Genomic DNA, 14,234 nt, shown 5'->3' with positions numbered 1-14,234 from the left:
AGTGGACTTTCTGACAGGTGTCAGTATCAGGGAAGCTGAAAAGGAGCCTGCTCTTCCCTTTTCTTGGTGATACGGTGTTTAGGTCTATCCCCAGCATTGGTCCATGTCTACCTGGCCTGCAGTTCCTTGAGTTATTCTTATCTTTAACGTTTCTCTATTCCGAACTGTTTCTTTTCAGGATTTGATTCCCTCTCTTAGTTTTAAAAATAGTTTCTTGTACATGCATCTCAACAAATAATTGTAGAAAGGAATGAATGAATACACAAGTGAGTAAATGCATGAATAAGTAAATGCATTCTCTGCTTTGAAATTTTGTACACAGGTGCCATTTTTCTGTAGGACTCAGCTGCCTCCTTTGAAAACAAGCAGATAGGAGAAAGTCATTTGTGCTGAAGTGGAAAGAGCACTGGGCTTGGAGTAAGAGATTCAAGTCAAGTCCAGGCCTTGGCTTTTCAAAGTGCTTATGTGACCTCGCTCAATAAACTTAAATGTCCCGAGCCTCAGGGTCCTCAGTGGCAATGTTGGAATGAAAGTTCCCATCTCATGAGGTTGCTGTGAGGATTAAATAAAATAAAACCTGCTCTTGGCTAAACACAGAGAAGGTTTTATGGTGCAGTCTCTAAAGTTCCATCTAGTTCTAGTATTCTCTTTAATGCAATGGGTGTGTTAAGGGTAACACATCCATTGCCTTCAGCTAAAATGCCCAGTTTGTATCTTCGTACTTATTTTATTTTATGTATTTCCTTTTGGCACATGTATAAATATAGCTTCATGTAGATCTTGGCTGGTTTCCTGTGAGCCTACGCTCTTTAAAATTTCTGTAAGAAAACCTCCCCGATGACAGAATGTTCTAAAGGAGCTGTGTAATTATGTGGCATGGTACAAAAATAAAATTTAAAAAAAGAAACCAACAACTAAACAGACCTTAGTATAAACCTTCCTATGCCCCATGGTGGCTGGAGAGAAAGAACTGCTCATGTTTCAAAATTCAGAGGATCATTATTTGCATTTGTGAGTCCCTACTTTTTTTCCCATGTCTCTCCTGCTAAACCACAATCCTTTCCCCACCCGAAGCAAAAGAAAATCACTGTGAACCCACGCTTGTGATGTTGCTAAAATTATACGCACACTCTCACGTTCACACACTCATATATGCACACCTTAAAGTATGGATTCCTTGGTTTAATTCCTGGCACTATTGTTGACAAGGTGTATATCCATAGGTAAGTCAGTCAACTTCTTTAAACCTCAGTTTTTCTCCTCTCAAAATGAGAACAATACTCCCCATGGGGGCTGTGTATTCTCTATTGCTTCTGTAATGAATCACCACAAACTTAGTGGTTGAAAACAACACAAATTTATTATCTTACGGTTCTCAAGGCCAGAACTCCTAGAATCTTGGCATTGGCGGAGGAGCTGCATTTCTTCTGGAGACTTTAGGGGGCAACCTGTTTCCTTGCCTTTTCCAATTGTTAAAGACTGCCTGTCTTCCGAGATTTGTGACCCTTACTGCCCCATCTCTTTCTCCTCTACTTTTAAGTTGCGTGTTCTTCTCTGACTCAAGACACTTGTATCTTCCTCTTATAAAGAACCATGTGATGGCACTGGGCCCACCAAAATAATCCAGGAGAATCTTCCCATCTCAAAATCCTCTAACTAATTGCATCTGCAAAGTCCCTTTTGCCATGTAATGTAACCACAGGGTTAGGGATTAGGACGTGGACATTTGGGGGGGAGGTATTATTTTACCTATTATAGGTTATAATAAGGAACAAACCAGGTCATATATGCCAAAAATTTTCTATTAGACTGTAGGATCTTGACTGCAGGACTGAACTTTGCATATAAGTGTGTGTATCTATATACATATACATATGTGTGTGGTGCATATATTTAACTTATATATTATATATTATAATCACATATGTATAAATATACATAATATAGGTATATTAATCCCAATAAACGGCATGTAAAAATTTCCCAATTATGCACTTTGAAGCAAAAAAAAAAAAAAAAAAAAAACAGCCAAAGAATGATAACTCTGTCAGCTTTAGGAAATCAGGATCTAGAGAGAATCCAGCAACTAGGATCCAGGAACCACTTGAAGTAAATTTACACTCCCTTGGAAATGTACATGGACTGATAGATGAAATAAAAACAATCATAATATCGTTAATAATAATAAACACATTAGCTGATGCATTACTTGGCTACCTGTATGAAAGGTATCGTTTTATCCTTTACATAAGTTATCTCCAACTCTCACGTCAGCCCTATAATAAGGATTTGTTAGTATCCTCATGTAAAATGACACAAGCCTAGGGAGGTTAACAGACTTGATCATGATCGTATAGCTAGCAGTTAGCATAGCCTCTATTTGAGCTCAAGTTTAATTAGCTCCAAAACATGAACTTGACACCTCAAGTCTCTCGCATGAAATCTGCTTGCATGAAATCTTTATAAATTCACCAAAGCAGAAATTATACAAACTGTATTGTCAGACTAGAATGAAATAATATTAGAAATTAACAACAAAAGAGGAACAAACAACTGTACCTGTTTGGGGAATTACATTACAAAAATACCTTCTAAGTAACAATTGGATATAGAAAAAAATCAAACTCAAATTTCCACCTCTTTAGAAAGGAGCAGGATCAGGAGGGCTGCATGCAAGCTTGTGGGATTCAGGCAAAGGGGTCGTCAGAAGCTGCATGGCATTTATTAAGAAGCGGGAAAGATTAAAAATAAACAAATGAGGCATTTGACTCAAGAAACCGTAAAAAGAATTATAAAACAAAGTCAAAGAAAACAGCAGGAAGGAATTAATACAAATATAAGCTGAAATAAATGAAATAGAAAAGAAAAAAAAAAGGAACCTCATCAATAAAGCACAAAAAACCTATTCAAAGGAGAGAAAGAAGAGAGAACACAAACACATTAGGAGTAAACTCAGGACACAAACGCAGAAGCATGAAAGATAAAACAAATTTAATGAGAATATTGCATAGAACTTTATACCAATGCATTTGAAAGTCTTGGTAGAATGCATTATGCTCTTAGAAAATGTGAATCGCCAAGTTTGAGTCATGATGATATAGAAAATGTAAATAAGCAGATAATACAGAAATAAATGATAAGAGAGCTAACTATCTATAACTGAAAAGAAGACATCAAGCCCAGGAGATTTTATAGGCAGGCCTTATCCAATCATCAAGGAATAGATAACCTGAACCTTCTATAAACAGATCCAGAGAAAGAAATGAAAGGGACAGTTTTGTTTTTTAGACACCTGTTCAGTGTGAATGAAAAGGACAATTTTAAGATTGTATTTCATAATCCTAATACCCAGAGTGGGTAAATATGTGCCCATTCATCTAAAAGAAGCTGGTAGACATGTTAGAATTGATGAGCTATTTTTTTAGAGGCAGAGTCTTGCTCTGTCACCCGGGCTGGAGTGCAGTGGGGAGACCACAGCTCACTGTAACTTCATACCCTGACCTCAGGCACATGCCGAGTGTACAGGTGTGAGCCACCATGCCTGGCCCAGAATTGATGTGTTCCTTATAATGGTAGATTGCAAAATCAACTTAAAAAAATCAGGGATAGCCTCTCTAAAGTCAGCAATAACTAAGTAGAAAATATAAGAGAAAACATAAATGAAGAACCGATCTCATTCTTAAAGTATGAAAATCTGTAAGAGTAGAAGTTACCACTCTACAAGGGCACACTGTAGTCCAAACATATTCGTTTAATCCTCACGGTAGCTCTATAACATGAGATCTTCTCTATAGATAAGCAAAAGAAGGACAGAGAAGTTAAACATCTTGTGCAAGGTCACACTGCTAAGTGGCAGAATCGGGATTTGGACTCTGTTCGTCTGGATCCAAAACACAAACCTGCAACCTCTACAGTGTACTGTCTCACATCAATGCTCATGAATAAGCTCCACAAGACATGTACAAGACTCTCATGACAAAAATTCAAAAACTTCAGGGAATTTTTTAAAAGAACCCTTGATAACATGGAGATATAAATTATATCTCTGAATTAGAAGATTCCAAACTATAAAGATGCTGTATCAGTCAGGATAAGATAAGTTTTGTTGCTATAACAAATGAAGCCCCCCTCCCCACCAAGCCAGAAGCTTGCACACAAAAGTTAATTTCTTATTCATGCAAGGTCCATTGTGATTAAGGCAGTCCTCCTCCATCCCATAATATGCACCTGAAACACACGGTATGGTATCCAAGCTTGCCAGACCTAAGGAAAAGAGAATCACAGGCTGTTTTTAAAAAGCTAAGTCTGGCAGTGACTTATATCTTATCAGTGCAGATGCAATTGTTCAGAATCCAGTTACATGGTCCCTTCAGCCCAACTGCAAGAAAGGCTCAGACATGTAGACTGCAGTCTACAGTGTGTGTCCAGGAAGAGGACACAGTGTGGTCAATGCAAGATGTGTTCTTTGCCACAGTTGTGAGCTGTTCCCAGCACACAGTTGACTCTCAGTATATATTCATTAAATGAAAAGAAAAATGTTTAGGTTTCCTCCAAATTAGTCTACAAATTCAAAACAATGCCACTCAAAATTCTACTAGGGTTTTACATGGAATTTGACAAGCCAATTCTAAAATTCCTCTAAAAGGAAAAGTAGAGAAGAACAGTCAGGAAATTTTAAAATGGAAAGTCAGTGTTCATGAAGGGAGGGAGACTAACTTTACTACTATATCTAAAATATGCTATAAAGCTGTAGTAATTAAAATAGTGTGGAATTATTGCAGGAATGTACAGATAATGAAATAGGGAAAACCTCAACCATGTATGCATGGGACATATAGGGATTTAATATATGATAATATGGCATTTCAAATTATTTGGTGAAAGGATGGACACTGCAGGTAATTGGTTACCCATTTTAAAAATAGTTAAGTTAAAATAACCACTCTCACTCTATATAAAAATAAATTCCATGCATATTGAATAGCCAAAGATGAAAAAAATCTATAAAAATACTAGAATAATATACAGAAATATATTTGATCATATTGGGGCTTTCTAAACACTGCACAAAATTCAGATGCAGGCAAGGACCAGAATAGGGAGGTTATAAGACATCAGAAGCAAGATTAAAATACAAGCACAGACTGGAAGATAATTTCAATATATATGGAAGCTGTGGGATAACTACCCAGAAAATATGCAGACCTCATACAAATGAATAAAAAGAAAGAGACAAATTACCACCCTAGAAGAATGGGTCAAAGCACATGAATGGACAGTCTGTAGGAGAAACACAAATGACCAGAACATGAAAGGATGCTGAACTTTACCAGTAATCAGGGAAATGCAAATCCAAACAAAAATGAGTTATTTTTTCCCATCCTAGATTGACAATAATGAACGTGAATGATGTGAAAAAATGGGGTTTCTCACTCATCAGTGAGAGAGTTGTAAACTGATAGGGCCTCTACATACAACCATTTAATAGATCTGTCAAAATTTTAAAATTCATAAAATGTTGACCGAGCAATCCATCTTCTAGGAATATGTTTTATAGAAACACACACATATACATAATGATATATGTGCAAAGATATTCATTGTGGCACTGTTTGTAATAACGAACAGCTATAAACAGCCAAAGTGCCCATCAATAAAAATTAGTTAAATGCATTATGGTACGTTTTCACTGTACAATGCTGAATAGCCATTAAAAAAAGATAGATCTAGATGTGCACTGATTTAAAAAGATCCCCAAGAAATAGCATGAGGTACAAATGTATGTCTCATAACAATGTATAGTATAATTCTGTTTCTGAGTTTATTATGTTTTATAATATATATGTGTGTGTATGTGTGTGTATTATATGTATTTAAATGCATTGAAAAAACATAGAAGAATACATAACAGTTAACAGTGATGACCTGTGGGACCAGAGGTGTGGTGTGGAAAATGAAGAACTTCAACATTTTACTCTATAGACTGATAATGTTTACTCATCTACAATAATGTATTTATTCACAGGTGCAGAGGGACATGGGTGCATGGAGAGAGAGGGGGAGGGAGGGAGGGAGAGAGAGAGAGAAAAGAGAGAGAGAGAGAGAAGAAAGAAAGAAAGAAAGAAAGAAAGAAAGAAAGAAAGAAAGAAAGAAAGAAAGAAAGAAAGAAAGAAAGAAAAAAGAAAGAAAAGAAAGAAAAGAAAGAGAGAGAGAGAGAGAGAGAGAGAGAGAGAGAAAGAGAGAAAGAAAGAAAGAAAGAAAGAAAGAAAGAAAGAAAGAAAGAAAGAAAGAAAGAAAGAAAGAAAGAAAGAAAGAAAGAAAGAGAGAGAGAGAGAATTCTTCCCATTGTACCCAGTAAAACCATTTATCCATGTTTGCTGGGAGCCTCCTGGGATAAATGGATGGAACTAGATTTTATCATGCACTTACCATGTGCTATGCATTTGCCTATACTCTCACTTCATCTGTGCTATAACTGTGTTAAGAGGAAGTTATTTACATTTAACAGATGCAAAAAGAAGGGGATAGACTTTACCAAGGCATAAACCAGGACAGTACCTCCTTCCAAGAGACTTGCCACTGCACCTTGGGCAGGAACGCATGAATACATGAAAGAAAATGAGTCCATCAGTGCAGTAACCTCCACCAGAGGTTAGGGGGAAGCAAGGAAAGAGTGACAGCTCACTTCATGCATGAGGCATTCCTGGCTTCTCCCTAGAGTGGGCTTGGGTCAAGTTTTCAGCTCTGCTTGTCTTCTTCCTGCCTTCAGTTGAGCTGTATGTCGCTAGCATCAGCTACTGGTTCCTAAAATCTGGGTACATTTTCTTCCCAAACCACATTACAGAGCCTCTGCCTTCTCACATGAGTCCCTTTGCAATCAGAGTCAGTGGATCTCCCTTCCACCCTTTGACGGAAGGGCAAATAAGAGACTGCCTGCTCTGTACTGCCTCAAACTGGCACAACCCAACCAGAGTCATATCATGCAAATAGAAACCACTGGATTTGGATGAGGCAAAAGTAGAAAAAGATAATTTGTTGCTAAACAGACCTGAATTTGAATGCCAACTTTACTACTTACAGTGTGACATGCTTTATTTCTTGGCTCCTTATTGTATTTGTGTGTAAAGCACTTTCTTTTTTGTCTGCCTTATTTATTTATGTGCACCCTACCCCCAGCGCCTGGCACAGGACTGTGAAAAGGTAGATACTCAAAAGAATTCCAGTTTTGGGAATGATTTTTCAGGGGCTGAGATCACTACTCTTCTTTCCACCCTGCCACATCCCTGTGTCCCCACCCAGCCATGCCTCTCTAAGAGATCCTTTTCCCACTGCAAACATCCCCAAATTGCAAATATTATCTCTGCACCTCATCCAGATGTCCATTTGGTCCATAGAGGAGCCCATCCCTGCCTCAGTGGCATCTCAAGGGCCCTTCTGACCTTCAGGAATGGATGGTTAGAGAGGAACAGAGGCTGCTAATATTGCTAATTGAACAGAAGCTTTGTGTGCTGTCCATAGTACTGGAAGGTTCACCTCTAAGCTCCAAGAGTGATAAAAACCTTCTTTTTGCTAGTCTTCAGCCTTGGTTGACAGATACACTGGGAATAGATTCTAGTTTGAGAAACTGGTTGGTAATTCCCCGTGATTTGGTCTGTCATGCTTTTTCAAGTCTGTGTGTTCATGGAAAACAGTTTTCAAATTTGCTTTGTGTGTGGATGTGCATGCTGGTGTCCCCTTGACTCCTCCAAAATGTCACAAACGACTTTCTTTGAATTCACCAATTTGCAGGATTAATGTGCTTCTCTCTAGACACCTGTGCCCTAGATAGATTCCAGCCAGAATAGCTGTCTCTGTTCCTAAACTCTGACCTGTTTTGCAGGCAAAGGAGACCTTGATTTTTAGGTCAGCCCTAATGGGGGCATCCAGCATGCAGAGCTAACTCTCAGTTCTGTTTCACTTGCAGTTGTGTGGAGGAGTACAAGCTGGCTCCTGATGGGAAATCCTGCCTGATGCTCTCAGATGTCTGTGAGGGCCCCAAGTGCCTCAAACCTGACTCCAAATTCAACGACACCCTCTTTGGAGAGATGCTGCATGGTTACAACAACCGGACCCAGCATGTGAACCAAGGCCAGGTCTTCCAGATGACCTTTAGGTATGGGGCAGACACTTATACTTTATCGGTCTGAATCACTGACCCACCATCTAGGCAGAGGGAGGAAGCCTTGGGGACAGTGGAACAGAGACCTGTCATACTGGCCAGCTTCCCCTTAAGCTCACAGGCGCCCACCCAAGGAGTGTTAGAAATCAGCAAAATTAATTCCTTAAAGTTCCTTTTGCATGGACCTAGCATGTATCTGTCCTACCTTTCCATTTTCCTAACTCCATCCACATATTTTAAATTCAATCTTAAATCATCCTGTAAGTACAGTTAATGGCATTTTGAAAAAAAAAATTAATTCATTTTTCAGTCTATTGAAAAATAAGTATCCTGTATGCTATTCAGGCAGTTTAAAAAGGAAGACATTTAATATAGTAGAATATAAAAATTGCATCACCCAGAAATACCCAGACTTAACATTTTCCTCAACTATTTTTAAAATACCTCTCTTTCTCTCTCTTCCTTTATCCCTATTTATCTATCTACATACACAGTGCATACACCACCGCCTCCCAAAAAATCTCAGCAAAATCGTTGAGAAATTGCTTTTCTTTTTCTTAACAATATGCCAAAGACCTCTTTCCCCATTAATGGATACAGGAATACCATGAGAAATTAAAAGATAAGACTGAACACTCATCAAATGAGAGGGAACAGAATGGTGAGTAGGTTGGCCAGACTCTATGAAGATTAGACATGCAGGCTCATGGTGAAAGGTCCTTGGATAGTTGAAGCAAGTGGAGCTATTGTGCTTAGAAAAGAGAGACTTTGGGTGGAACTTATTCGTGCTTCATAATCTGAAGATCTATAAAACAGTAGAGTGAGAAGTCTTGCTCTATGTATACGAAAGCATTCTCTAAAAAAAAAATAAAAAGGAAAGCTATATTTTTAGACAGTCTTACATGAAAAAGGTATAGGATATTATCACAATGTAAGGTTCTCTTTATCATTGGAAGTCATAGTAATAAAGGTCAGAACTAGTAAGAAACATTATAGTCATCATTTTCTCCATCCCATTCTCTTATTAATGGTAGTGATAATTATAGTCGGAGTGATAATAAAATGGTTGCCATTTATTAAGAATTACTCTTTTTCAAGCTCTTTACTACTACGAGTAATAATAATATAATAATCATAACGACCAAGGGTGTTCTAAGATTCTTTTCATTTATTAACTTCCATAATCCTTGCCATGGCCCTGTGAGACGGCAGCTATTATGTCTTCTTTATACAGAAGAGAGACAGAAATCTAAAGTAACTTTCCAAAGGCCCCCTTCTAGGAAGTGAGAGAGACAGGATATTGCCATTTAACTTCTTTATTAGAACCCTCAAGGCATCATGGCTTCATTTTACAATTGAAAAGTCGATACCAGAGAAGTCAAGTGACTTTCTCAAGCTCATCATCTAGTGAGAGGTGGAGCCAGGAATCAGGTGCAAGTCTGGTGGACTCTAAAGCCTTGCTTTTGTCTTTCAATTCAGCATACTCCCTGACCTCCCATTTTAGAAAACGAGAGGGAGGTGTGAATCCTCAAAAACCTTTCATCCTCTGGTCATCACATGCTTGTTGAGCACCTTCTGTGTCCTAGGTACCATGCTGTTTATTGGGGATAAAATGGAAAATGAGATAAAAATAGCCCTAGACCCTCTGACATGTAGGTATAGTTGGGGGCCAGATCTTATGTGTTTACTTAGTGAAGGTGAATATGGGGTTCCAGGAAAGCAATTAACAGTGGTATCTAATCTAGTTGGAGCAGAGTGGTAGTGGGCTGCAGCTCTTGGATTAGACAGCAATAGAAAGGCTTTTTGGAGTCTGCTTTCCAAATGCAGCATTATTTAGCTAATACCTGGAAGATGAGTAGGAGTGAGCATTGAAAAGGTTTCAAGGAGAGATGAATGTTCTAAGAAGGAAAAGAATGTGGTTGGTTTCAAGGCTTGAAGGGGTCCTGTGTGGTTGAACTGAGTGGGCAGTAAGGCGAGAGCAGTGGGAGATGTAGCCAAGACAGTGAGCAGTGAGCAGTCGCAAGAGAAGGGTGAGGTTGAGAGAGGGTCCAAGTGTGCTAAAAGTGACAGGGCTGCTGCACGGTGATTCATTGGCAAAATGAGAGCCTCTGATTCCCAATAAAGGGAGTTTGAAGCCAGGTGTATCTGGAGATCTGATTTCCACAAATCAGATGCTCGAGCAGAGGCTGAATGCTACTTTGTTGGGAAAGCTCCCAGGGAAATTTAAGGACAGTCTGGATAAACTGCTGCTCAATGCTGAGATTCTGCAATACTAGTTTGCTGTAATTTTAATCGTCTATGAAACTGTCTTGAGCATGATGATGAATAGAATAATGCTGCTTGGAATCCAAAAGAAAAAAACAATCTTCGAGGAAGGAAAGAATTTAAAAGCTTACAAGATGACACACACAGTTGGAAAAAAGACAGGAAAATTTTAATTTGCAAAGCAGTGTTCCAAAGGATGCCAGTGGTTTCCATAGAGTTCCCATGTGAAGCCTTTTGAAAAGAATTAGAAGGAAAAATAAAGCGCTTCTCAGAGGACAAGTCTTGTGAACTGGAGTTTGAAGTGATAGCAGAGAATGGTGCCTCCTGGGAGGGATAAAAGCTATGAGGGCAGTTTTCCTGTTCGGGAAGGAACCTGCAAAGGCCCAGGCATATGGATAAGCAGTAGTGGGAGTCAGCAGACCTCCAGATACACCTGGCTTCAAATCATAGCCCCACCCATGATCAGCATAATCTCACTGCCTCACCTTTAAAACAGGGTGTTTTCTCAGATGCTAGCAGCCGTGATAGGCACACTGTGTGGTTTATGCAGTCTGACTTCTCACCGCGACTCGCAGAGTGGCTAGCTTGTGTAAGAGATGCCGGGTGCCAGTTCCCATCCTCCTGTGGGAAGATTAGCTTGGTCCACGAGGAGGATGCGCATGGGTAAAGAGATGCTGGATCCTTGCACGGACTTCATGACATCCTGGATTCTCCTTTTGCATGGACAGGACTTGGTTCTAAAGCAGGTCATTTCAGGGATGGCCCATGTGTTCAGGTCTCCTGATCATGTGGGATGCTGGTCTTTCCACTGCCAACAGATGGGTCAGTAAGACAGAGCGTGGCACCCTGAAGGCTGGCCTGGGGAGACCCAGTCCCAGACAGACTTTTAGCCCCATCCGAAGTCATCATTCTGCCTCAAACACTCTGTTCCTTGTTCCCAACCTGTCAACCTTGGATCATCTCTGAATAGCCAGGGCCTGGGCATGCTCTGATTTGCTCACGGAGGGGAGTGTAGTGAACATACCAGGCTTTTCTCTTTTGATCACAGCCTCAAGATTTAGGGAACTCCCCAGACTACTACTCTATTAGGACAATCCATTCCATTTAAACTCTCTCATCCTTGGCTTCAGCTAAACTTTTTGTGCAATTATTTTTATCCCCAGATTGTGCCACCTCTTGGAGCCATGCTAAGCCAGTGGACTCCCCACTGTGGGAAGGCAAGCCACTTCTAATGAGTCTAAATTTATCTTTTTCAAGTCTCCCTTCCTGAGTTCTAGACAGGGAGGAGGCTGGAGCAGGCTGGAAGTTCCTTTGTCCTCCAAGTTCCAGAAAGCCTGACCGTTTTTCAGCATCAAAGGCAGTTGTCATTTGTCGCTTCCTCCTACTTCCTTCCCTCCCTCCTCCAAGTAACCTCTGGTCGGGCACTAGGGAGTAGCCAGCAGGCACTGCCACCAGCCACCTCTCCATATGCCTTGTTTCCTGACAACCGTCTGGCCTGGGATATCAGCACCTCTCCCCGCTGGAGTCTCCCGTGTGACAGCTGTCACTCTGCTTGGTCCGCCGCCGCCTCCTGCCTCTGCCCAGGTCACCCTCAACCCCTAGCAACTGCTGACATGAGAGGTCTGCATCTTCATTTCCTCTCTTAAATCTCTGAAAGAGCAACCTGGATTTCTGCTTCACAAAAAGCTTAAAAACTTAAAGTCTGTGACCTAGACAGATGCTTGGAGATTAACAGATGGAGAAACTGAGGCTCAGGAAAGGATACAACTTTCTCAGTGTTCACAGTGATTTGGAACTCCTCTCAGACTGCAAGTTTGAGCGTCTGACTCCTAAACCGGTGCTCCGCTGGTTTCTTGTTCTGCAATAAGAGATGTATGCATCTTCTTCACATCCCATATTAGCATGTGGTGAGGAGAACCACATGTTCCATCCCTGCTCTCAACACAGAAGGGGGACCCAAGTACCATGGGGTAGGGGGGGTGCCAAAGTCTTAACTCAAGAGGGATCTTGGACAAAGGCCACCCATGGGAGGCCACCTCTTTAGGTCGCTGCAAGCAGTTGCAGTCTTGTCTGGGGGACGAGCATGTGGAGGTATTTAGGACCCTCGACCTTTCCAAGGGTTATGCGCCATGTGCAAAGGTCAAGCATGGTTCACACTAAGACTCACATGGAAAGGTAGAGACAGGGTGCAAGTGACAGGAGAAGCAAAGAGACAAAGCAAGGCCATTCAGAGAGAGACAAAAGTGCCTCCAGGAAAGAAGACTCTGAGTCACAGAAGAAGGGAAGAGCAAGCACAGAAAGAATAAGAGAGACGTAGAGCAGTGAACAGAACTAAAGAGATAAGGAAATACATGGGGAAAGGTGGAGGAGCAGGGAAGGTGTGAAAAATGGGAGAATTGAAGTAATAGAGAAAGAATGACATGGAGTTTGCATGAAAGTAAAATATAATTTATTCCCAGGGAGGAATGAGGTTTGTTTTAAAAGAATGCTGGGAGTGAACCCCGGACTAGGAATCAGGTTCAAATGGACATGAATGGACATAAGAGCCTTTGGCACAATGTCAAGTTCTATGGAAATGTGCAGAGCTAATGATTTCACATCCAAACTGCCCGCAGACCCTGTGCTGCTTCTAATCCCTTTTGGTGCACAGTTTTGGTCTTAATGACCTGTGCAAGGTCACTATCAGAGTCCCTTTCCCATAGCTCTTGGTCAGCGTGAGAACTGGCAGATTGTCGGAGTGACATAAACTCGCCCGAGGTTGGTGGTGTTCAATGTTTATTTGTTTGTTTGTTTTACTTCCCACCATCCTCATCCATCCTGCATTATTCCTGTAAGGAAGAAAGGTCAACTTTGGTTATAGATTGCAGGGATTTAGATAAACATCGGTCAAGAACTCTTATTGAGCCTGGAATCTCAGAAACGGCAGTAAGGAGAAGTTGCTTGGGAATGGGGGCTGAGCAAGTTACGATGGCAGATGTTACAAAAAGCCTCATCAAAAATATCCTGAAATTTAAAAAAATAAATAAATAAAAAATAAGGCGGTTCTGCCAGCAGCAGACAGTTGCTGATTGGCCTTCAAAAATGACCTACAAAGAGCGTGAGGAGCTCGTGAGAGATTTACTAGAAAGGCACTTTTCAATCTGGTCTGCTTATCGGATGCGCATATTGTGTAGCATAAGAGGGTAGTTTTGGGTAAGATGTGGGATTTCGGAATTCAGCACCCACAACCCACGCCTGGTGAGACAGAAGGGCTCTCTTTCAGGTTTTGAGAAAAGCTGGTTTTCGTTAGTGGCACCCACTTGTTCCCCAGCTGAGAATACTGAGTCAGTTCTTATGAAGTAGACTCCAAAGCTATTCTAGCTGGGGGGGGGGGGGTTCTAGTGCCTTTCTGGGTGAATGTCAGTTGTGCATGCTGCTTCCGGATTCTCCCCTTCCCTCCCTACCTCCTCTTTCCCTTTTTCCCTCTTTAACTCTGTGTGCATTTTTTAAGTGTCTAATCCTGTACCATATGCTTTATGTGTTTAGTGATTCGACCTTTCTGTATGTATTGCAAAAGGGCCGTTAACAACTTGGCTTTACAAAAAAAAAAAAAAAAAAAGGAAATGAATGTGCCCATCAGAATGCATTTGTGCCTTGGGAACAAACAACTTCAAAACCTCAGTGGCTTGACACAAAAGTGTTTGTGTGTTGATCACACCCCAGCACGCTCACAGAACGGCAGAGGCCCCAGCCATTCTGGTATTTGGGAATCTGCACTGACAGAATCATCTTTTTGTGCTGCTGTGAACACTGTTACAGTGGAAAACGCACT

The 14,234-nt window shown here is 40.7% G+C and overlaps 1 protein-coding gene across 3 annotated transcripts in view; it reads left to right on the top strand.

The window, feature by feature from the left end:
* Nucleotides 1-14,234, top strand: part of ASTN2 (astrotactin 2) — an 852,746-nt gene that overhangs the window by 529,620 nt on the left and 308,892 nt on the right. For all 3 annotated transcript variants that reach the window (XM_012768786.3, XM_012768785.2, XM_012768780.2), the window contains one exon: nucleotides 7,964-8,152. In XM_012768786.3, coding sequence (XP_012624240.1) covers nucleotides 7,964-8,152 — 189 coding nt within the window. The remainder of the gene's footprint in view (nucleotides 1-7,963; nucleotides 8,153-14,234) is intronic.

This window comes from Microcebus murinus, chromosome 12, assembly GCF_040939455.1.
Source record: "Microcebus murinus isolate Inina chromosome 12, M.murinus_Inina_mat1.0, whole genome shotgun sequence".
Taxonomy (NCBI): Eukaryota; Metazoa; Chordata; class Mammalia; order Primates; family Cheirogaleidae; genus Microcebus; species Microcebus murinus.
The sequence above is the reverse complement of the archived record's forward strand: the minus strand, read 5'-3'. Positions and strand labels throughout refer to the sequence as shown.